The 9,286-nt window shown below is 42.9% G+C and overlaps 1 protein-coding gene across 1 annotated transcript; it reads left to right on the forward strand.

Moving 5' to 3' along the window:
• Positions 1–294: 294 nt before the first annotated feature.
• SDE2 (SDE2 telomere maintenance homolog) lies at positions 295–8,883 on the forward strand. The gene is made up of 7 exons (XM_053307417.1): positions 295–456; positions 1,257–1,374; positions 3,162–3,273; positions 4,613–4,782; positions 5,676–5,784; positions 6,477–6,825; positions 8,233–8,883. The coding sequence occupies exons 1-7, from the start codon at positions 349–351 to the stop codon at positions 8,446–8,448; spliced, it is 1,182 nt and encodes a 393-aa protein (XP_053163392.1). The 5' UTR covers positions 295–348; the 3' UTR covers positions 8,449–8,883.
• The last annotated feature ends 403 nt before the right edge of the window (positions 8,884–9,286 follow it).

Genomic DNA, 9,286 nt, shown 5'->3' on the forward strand with positions numbered 1-9,286 from the left:
AACACTCAGCAGCAGCACCACGCCAACGCCTCCCTCTCTCTTGTCAAGCAGCCAGCTCCAGCCGGGCTACCCAGCCCCCACCGCACCCTCTTTATCTGCCTCCTCCAGACGGCGCTCCCAGACCCACTCTCTACGCCTGTGCACAGGCGCTTCCCCTTCTTCTTGCATGGCTCCGTGTCACGTGGAAAGATGGTAGGCGGCAAAGGCCGACAGCGAATGCTACTGCTGGCAATGTCGCGTCTAATGCCCTGCTTCCTGTTTGCCTCCTTGACGTCACCGGTGCGCGCCAAATAACCTCTCTCGCACTTCCGGGAAAACAGACGGCGCCGGAAGGTGTCGTTCGCAGATATGGCGTTGCTAGTGAGGGATCCGTTCACTTCTCGAGTACAGCTGGTACCGTGGTCGGCCGAAGGTGATTCGGTGCGGGTGTTGCTTCGTGCCAGATGCCAGGCACAGGTAATTGAGCTCGTATGAAAGAAATGAGTGTCTGGGTTTTTCTTTGGTGTCTGTATAAGGAAGGGAAGGAGATAAAAGGGCTCCTTTTAAAGGAGGTTCCTTTCTTTATATAATCTATCTAAAAACATAGACGACAGAGCAGGGCTAAGGAATACTTAATTTCATTTTAATATTCAGAATCTTCTTTTCTTTCTCAGTGGTAACCTAAGGTTGCTAATTGTAAAGCAATTGTTGATATAAACAATATTGGAATAACAGTCTATATGAAAGTTCTACCAATATTTCTGTATGGTTATTTGAAATGTGTGTAGCTCCCCTTCTCCTTAAAATACCCCAAAATCTTGCACTCTAAAGCTTACAAAGGTACTGAAATAAAGTGATGCTGATCAATTCTTCCAAAGTTGTATAAAATCAATGATAAACAAAAAAAACCAACCACAAAACTGCCATAAGGTGATCATTTAGCTGCAACTTGCTTTCATCTAAATATCCTTTCTCTTCTCTCTTACCTATACCCTCATTTGGTTAACAGAAAATTTTCCATTTCCAAATATAATGGTGGCACCATTATTCTGAGAGGGTGTGCGTGTCTGCATAGTCTGTCTTTACTGCACATCTCTGCATATATGTCCTGAAGAGGAAGAATCTCTTTTCTCTTATTGAGTTGCCAGTATGTCTTTTTTAATGAGAAAATAATTGCAATTTATTTACCATATATTAAAATTTGTCACTTACTATAGATTAAAATGTTAACGTATTTCTTTCCATGGTGCTTTAAAAATAAACTTTCTTGACTCTAGGGCCTTCCTGAAGATCACTTCTATGTTAAGTGTAATGGTCGATGTATTAATCTTGAAGACGTGCTACATGATGGAGTTGTCTACAGCCTGGAGCCAAGACTGTCTGGTGGAAAGGGAGGTTGGTTCATTGCTGCTGCTTTATGCTAAATAATGCATTACTCTTAGACCAAGTGTAAATGATATTATATACTACTCCACAATGAGAAACATCCAGAGCTATCTTCCACTAGTGGTGATGCTCTTGTGTAAAGTGGAAGGGCATGGAACAAGATTGTTGTATGAAGAAAGTAATCTCTTCTGCTACTAGCAGTTGTATAACATAGTAAAGGGCCACTAACATTCCTTCTGTGAGCCTCACTGTGGGTGCTACCCAATGCAAGTAGCTTGTAACTGTAGCTATAAAACCTAAATACTAGTTTCCTGCTAAGCAGCAGCCAAAGCACTAGAATACTTTTCCTTTAAAATGATCTAAAATACATTTGTTCTTGGCACAATGAATCTGTTGCTTAGTCTGAAATAAATGAATTTGTTGGACTAGGTTGGGCTCCTTACAGTTAAAAGCAAATTAAAAAGCAAAATATGTTAAAACATTCAAGTGCATTTTGTGGCTTTCTATACTAAATTTTAACAGAAGTCCAAGGCTGGTTTTCTATTTTGTGTCTAGAAGTGCTTATAATAATCTAAAGAGAGTTCAATGTCAATACTTCAGCAATAAGGAGTTTAACAGAATTCTCCTGGTTACATGGTGCTTCTTCGTAATGTATAGCTTCTTTCATTGTCATCAGAAGGTTTTGTAAATGAAGATGGAAAAATTCTAGATGCCTAGTTGCCCATATTCATCCCTGTTCAGAGATGTTACCTGGAAATGGGGAAGATTTTTCCAGTCCTCCTTATTAGGCATGTACAAATTCTTGTCTTTGAATAGCCAGTGCCAAATATTCCACACATCTTTGTTGGCACTGTGCAAAGGCAACTGTTCCTACTACTTGTCTGTGTGTTGTGCTGTTCCCTGCGCTGGTGGAGTTCCTTGCCAAGGCCCAGCAATGTGTGGGAAGGCATGCAGAGAATGATGCAAAGTAGAGTCCTTTCCAGTATTTTCCCCATAAAGCTCTATGGGGCAGGGTACAGCACTATGATAGGTGGGAATGGTCACCTCTGTTCAGTGCCAGCAGGGTTGTGCTGATTATTTGGCTTCACCTAATTGGACCCAAATACTTGCACAGGCCTATCTTAACTAATGTCTTCAGTGCTAATACTGAGCCAATAGTGTGTTGTTTAGCTATAATTCTTTGTCCTTTGGGGCAGTATTCCCTGTACCAGGGAATCCCAGATGTTGTTGACTACAACTCCCATAATCCCCAAGCAAAAGCTATTGCAGCTGGGGATTCTGCGGGTTGTAGTCAACATTTGGGAATCCCTGTTAGAGAGAACACTGCTTTGGGGTTTAAAATGTACAAGAAATATATACTTCCTGCAAGCATGCTTGCAAAAATGTACCTATCCTGAGAAGCCAGAATTCTTTTGAACTGATAATCCATTGCCCTGGTGCAGTTCCTGGGGAGAATGCTTTGAAATCTTTCAAAAGTTCCCGTGCCTTCATTGATAGTAGAAATCATTAACTGGCCATTTCTAGAGTCAGTGTCTAAAACGTATTGCTGCCATCTTTGCAGTATATATTGCTCACTCATAAATGATGACCAAAGATGACAAGATACAAATAACTTTGCAGAATGCCACTGGTCGTCTGAGGACTCTCTTGTAGCACTAGTACTTGCTAGACCATGCTGTCTTCTGCGGTTTTTATTACTGAAGCTGTGTTTTCTTTAAATTGTGCAATCTTCAAGCCTCTAGAAGGTTGCACTTCTGTTGCTGACCTGTTGCTGATTTCTGTTAATTTCCTCCCAGGTTTTGGATCTATGCTCCGAGCACTTGGTGCTCAAATTGAGAAGACAACCAACCGAGAAGCTTGCAGAGATCTTAGTGGAAGAAGACTTCGAGATGTTAACCATGAAAAAGCGTGAGATGTTTCTTTATTAAATTTACAATGATAATAATTTTCACTGTCACTATTGCTATGCTTGAGAATAAGGTTTCAAGCTGTAATTGAGCAGATGGGTACAAAGAACCCGGGCCCCCCAGCTCCATCTCTCCCTATTTTCTTCATTAGCCAAGGGCCGCCAGGGCAAAGGGTGAACACGGGCCCCCTCTCCCCTAGCTACACCCCTGGTTTCTCAGATGTAAGTTTTTAAAGAGTTCAGATGAGAACACTGCAGCTGATGCAAATCTGTCTAAGCTCCAGAAGATAGCTTGAGTTTTAAAAGTCTGGATACAATGATCTGGTGGTTTTGTGTCCCTATAACTTTCATATTCAACCATGTAGTTGCCTAGCAGTATCCTATACTCTGCTTATGTCACCAGGAGTTCACATAACTTGCAAAACTTAGTTCTTAAGTGAGTACCAGCAGAAATGGCTCAGTACTCACAGATATCAGATGCCTTGCTAGCTCCTCTTCCTTCACCACTTCAGTGGTATGGCCCTTCACTCACCATGGGCTGCTCTCACCGTCGCTCCTACTGACCTATGTGCTCCTTTTGCCCTCACTGCTGCTTGCCAGCAGCTCTTGGGGCCTCTCAGAAGCGGGAAAAGCCCCAAGCCTGCCTGCAGACAGGAACGGGGCCTTTCCCCTTCTGAGCGGCTGAAATGCCACTGGGAATGGACTGTGTGCTGTCCATTCCCAGTGACTCTCCAGCCACTCAGAAAGAGAAATGCCCCCCACCCCCCATTCCTGTCTGCAGCCAGGATTGGGGCCTTTCCCACTTCTGAGAGCCTGAGCTGGCGGCGAGGGCAGCAGGAGCTGCAGTAAGGGCGGCCAGTGGGAGGAGGGGACAGGCTAGTGAGGCAGTCTCAGATGGTACTCATTGGAGTGTTAGTTTTGTGTTTGTTTTTATTATTTATTCGATTTCTATACCACCCTTCTAAAAATGGCTCAGGGCAGTTTACACAGAGAAATAATACATAATGTTTGGGTTACTCTTTTTTTCTTTTAAACACATTTTTGGCATTCATGAGCACCTGAGTACCACTTAAGTGACTCTCTGTATAATAGCATTCTTAAAAAGCAGTTAAGCTCTGGCAGACTGGAGCTGTTTGGTTACATTGTTAAAGCAGTCAGACCTTTGAGAGGTTGTTACATTATGTATAGGCATAATAGTATTCCCCTCCCCTTTGCCTGCCTTGAGAGTGCATCCTACCCAGCTTTGGATGAGGTTTTTCTACTGTGCCCAGGATTTTAACTCCCAGTGGTAGATGGATATAGTATTCTATCTTGTTTCATGTGCCTTCTTTCCTCTTGCAGAATGGCTGAATGGGTGAAGCAGCAAGCAGAGCGCGAATCAGACAAGGAGCAAAGACGTTTGGAAAGGCTGAAGCGCAAACTTGCTGAACCAAAGCACTTTTTCACTAACCCAGACTATCAGCAGCAATGTCATGAGATGGCAGAGAGGCTAGAGGACTCTGTCCTCAAAGGTAGTACAGAAAACATGATCGCTCTTTGAATTTGAAAACTATTGTTTATAGATTGGATTACATTTCTCAGGTTATTCAATTACAGCTCATGAAGGGCTGTCAGTAAGATTGGCCTGGAGCGTTGTTGAACCTCCTCTGTGTTTCTGCACCCTTTATCTCTGACATCTCTCAATAGCTGATCTGCTCTGTGTCAGTGTGTCCTTGAACGTGCAGATTTTGTCACCGCACCATTTGGGCTGCCATTGGCGTACCTGCTTTGATGTCAGAGGCTTGCTGGCTTTTACCTCATGATGTGAGGCCACTTAGGACTGCCTCTAGGACCTTCAGATCTGAGGTCTGTGAGCAACCTGTGTCGAATTGAACCCATTGTCTATGTCAGTACTTCAGGGACTTTTAAATGGTATTGTGTTGGCACTGAGATTCTTAAAGCAATATCATAGCTTTTGATGAAAATGAATAAAGATGAAAAGAGTTGCTAACGGTTACTGTGGGAGGTCGTCATTGAAAACGGAACTCTGTGGTTTTCATCTTGATAGTTGCATCAGAATGAATCAAAATCAGCTTCCTGGATGAAATTAGTGAAGTTTATATTTTTCCTTTTGATGGCCTTTTTCAAGTTTCAAGAAAGGGAAACAATAGTCTTCAACAATGGAGGCCATTTCACAGTACAACATCAGTTGTGTGGGGGCTGATGACATCCTGATCCAATTAGAAAAAGCTGTGGATGCTATATGAACCATTGTTGTACTGAAGAGAACAGATAGAAATGTGAACGTCATCTTAATTTTTAAATTCTTGCTCATGGGCTTCTTCTGATTGTTCTCTAAACTTTCTATGAGGCAATGGAGGTTTAGATGGAGTAGGAGGAGCTAAATATTTTTACTACTTTCTAGGCATGCAAGCTTCTTCTAGCACAATGGTGTCACCAGAAAGCAGTGAGAGTCGGAAGCGGCCAAATGAATCTGAAAAGGGAGCAACGTCTGAGAAGAAAAGGTGTCTCTGGTAAGCTAAGTTAATTTACTTCTCCTTACCTTTTGGAAGGTGACAAGAACAAATGATGATAAACTGTAAGAAAACAAGTGATCAGCATTACTTGGAGGCTGTGTATGCTTAAGCATAGTAGCTTGGATTTTTTAAAAACTGCAAGCAGAGTCCACTTGTGGGACAGAGCTTTCCTACTTTCTCTGTTCAAACAAGTGCTCCATTGGATCCAAGGCAACAACTTTTGCATAGCAGTCTCTCATAACTTAAATCATTTTGATATAAACATTATGCAGAATACAGTAGAAGATGACCTATTTTCTGCGTATTTCAGTAGGTGAACTGCACCAGTTACAGATATAGTAGTGTATGCTGATCCTGAATGAACTCCCTGGAGTTGGATGGGAGCAGTGCCAATATCCTAGGTTTAGAAAGCTTTCTCTTATGCCTCTTTGCAAAGGGCCTCAGTTGTCTTATCATTCCCCTGCTTAAAAGTACGATAAAGTTGCTGTAATTCCTATGGAACTTACATAAGTCGAGTATTTCACTGAGGTTGGTCTCATAAGTTCTGTCTCCAAGTTTAGCCAGTGAAATGATTCTTTTATAGTTGTGAAACAAGCATGCTCTTGGTCATTAGGCAAATTCTGTGCCTCATTAATTTGCAAACGCACATGTACATGCTGAAAAATATACATTTCTGTTGGTTGTGACAGGTTGGGGGTTGAAGGATTGGAGGATACTGACAGTTCACATGACAGCAGTGACAGTGAAGCCGATGAATCCCCTAGTACATCAGGAAGTTGCACAGCATCAACTACCAATTATGTGAAGATGGCTGAAAGTACAGTACAGTGGCCCAGCAGCTCAGAAGATTGTGTAAGCTGTAGTTCAGCCTCTGATACAGCTGAGAAGTCACAATATCAAATGGAGGATTCTGGAAGAGATCCACCTGCTGATGAAACTGCAGCCAGTGAGAAACATGAAGCAGCCAAGACCCTGAAGGATGAAGAGCAGGCAGATGTCTCAAGCACTTTGCAAGCTGTGAGCCAGTTACAGAGTACAGTAAGTGTGATGCAATTATTTCTGACTGCAAAGTGGCCCATCTTGCTCTTTGAACCTCTGCAAATCTTTGTAAGTCCTTTTTGTGAAGTACTTGGTCCAGCCAGCGTGGTGTAGTGGTTACTGGACTAGGACTGGGGAGACCCGAGTTAAAATCCCTATTCAGCCATGAAACTAGCTGCGTGACTCTGGGCCAGTCACTTCTCTCTCAGCCTAACCTACTTCACAGGGTTGTTGTGAGGAGAAACTTCAGTCCGTAGTACACTGCTCTGGGCTGCTTGGAGAAAGAGCGGGATATAACATGTAAAAATAAACAATGTATTACTAAATTGTACCAAAGTAAATATAGTAACTAATGTGACTTCCATTTTTCTTCTTCAGTAGCAAAAACCAGATTACGTTGTATGTAGATCTTTTGCCATATATTTCCAGTTGCAGGAGAATTCTGATAAATACAAAGCAAATAATGAAGTAAGGCATTCCCAAAATACATTGTAGCTTAAAGTTCCTAGGAATACTGGCTTTGATTCACAACTATGTAGCTATAGCTCTACATTTAATATTGGGCATGTTAAGACCAAACTGTATGTTAGGTTAGACATGCATTTGGCCATAGGAACATAGGAAGTTGCCTTATACCAAATCAGACCATTGGTCCATCTAGTTCAGTATTGACTGGCAGTGGCTCTTCAAGGTTTCAGGTAGGAGTCTCTCCCAGCCCTACCTGGAGATGCCAGGGACTGAACCTGGGACCTTCTGCATGCAGAGCCAATGCTCTTATCACTGAGCTATGGCCCCATATGGTGGATGATTTTTTTTAAAACTTAGTTGCTTTGCAGTGGGTGGGGGTTGGTTAGGGCTGGGAGCACAAAGAAAGGGATATTTTTCTTCCTGTGGTATAGTCATGATAAAAATCATGCTTCTGAAGCTACAGTTAGCCCAAGAAGTAAGTTTCCATTGGTGCTGATGGAAGCGTCACTTCAGGGACACAACTGCATGTTTTTAACTAGAAGTAGGTACCACCAACTGCAGTTGACTTTTTTGCCAGTGTGCAGAGCCTCGAGGCGTTGGGGGCCCCCGGGCAGCCGCCTCCCCTTGCCTAATAGTAGTTACGCCCCTGCTTTCCCATTATAGACATAAAAGTATTATTGCAACCAGGATGTTGCTACCTGCAGCCATAGTGTCTTAATCATGCAGCTTCTTTAGTTTTAAAAAAATAAGCTTTTGGAATCCAACGGAGGATGCTTGTATCACCTGAAACCCAAGCATGCATCATATTCTTCCTATAAGAGGACTTGGTACTAGCACAGGCTGAAAGTGCTCAGTTTTATGCTGAAAAGTCAAGGTTTCATCTCTTTGGGTGTGGGAGAAGCACTGTTTAAACACCGCATGTTTTTTCTCTCTTTTTAGGAATTTGCAACAATAGATCTGCTGGAATTCAACTCTGTTGCTGAATTGGAAGCTCTCGGGCTGGACAAACTGAAACTTGAACTAACAGCTTTGGGACTGAAATGTGGGGGCACATTGCAGGAAAGAGCAGCAAGACTCTTCTCAGTGAAAGGTCTCCCTAGAGATCAGATTGATCCTGCTTTGTTTGCAAAGCCTTCAAAAGGAAAAAAGAAGTAACATAAACTGCAGCTCAGGTTTTTAGACCTAGAATATTTCAAGGTTCTTCACATTCTGATGTTTTTATGACCTCTGCCTTTTTTGGATGAACTTCTGTATTCTTTATATGCAGTTCTTACACAAATAGCACTTTCTCTGTTGAAAGTGAGGCTAGAAATCTATGTATCTGCAGACTCTTCTCATCCTTTTATTTTTGTGGAAACCGTAAACATTCCCCCTGTGAAGGCCATAGTAGGATCCTCTGATACATTCAAGCCCAATTGCTAAAAGTTGTATGTGGCAAACTTTTAAAAGCTACTGTTGGGGCCGGAGGGAAACAAGTTTGCTATGTGAATGACCTTCTTTTAGGATGGATTGTAGAAGAAAATGACCTATTATGCTGGAAAAGAAATGCAATGCAGTAACATTCATAGTTAATAAAAGCCAAACTGCTGACCCTGTGGTGAATGTTCTGCTCATTATTCTTGTCTATCTGTACCCTTGCAATAACAAAAATAGTTAAAACTAGCTGGGCTGGGCACAGAACATCTGCACTTCTAGCTGCCTGCCCCCCTGCCGCCGTTTCCCCCATTGCCACCTTCCTGCTGCCGCCATTTCCCCCATCACCATTGTTTTCTCTTCCTCCCACTCACCTCGCCCACCTGGCTTCTTCCTTCCCCTGCTGGCTGGCCGCCATCACCACCTTCTTCCCCAGCCACTGTCATCACCGTTTTGCCTGCCCACATGGCATGCGGCCCACTGCCATTTTGTCCTCCCACTCATCCAGTCGCCCACCGCAGTTTTCTTCGGCCACTGCCATTGTTCCCTCTTCCACCTGTCCCATGGCTAGCCTATCCGG

This window comes from Hemicordylus capensis, chromosome 1, assembly GCF_027244095.1.
Source record: "Hemicordylus capensis ecotype Gifberg chromosome 1, rHemCap1.1.pri, whole genome shotgun sequence".
Lineage (NCBI taxonomy): Eukaryota > Metazoa > Chordata > Lepidosauria > Squamata > Cordylidae > Hemicordylus > Hemicordylus capensis.

Excerpts from the sequence above, each read along its gene's own strand:
- SDE2 (XM_053307417.1), top strand. The coding sequence starts at position 349 with ATGGCGTTGCTAGTGAGGGATCCGTTCACTTCTCGAGTACAGCTGGTA. Across the intron at positions 3,274-4,612 it reads GATGTTAACCATGAAAAAGC|AATGGCTGAATGGGTGAAGC; the intron begins GTGAGATGTTTC and ends TTCCTCTTGCAG. Across the intron at positions 4,783-5,675 it reads AGAGGACTCTGTCCTCAAAG|GCATGCAAGCTTCTTCTAGC; the intron begins GTAGTACAGAAA and ends ACTACTTTCTAG.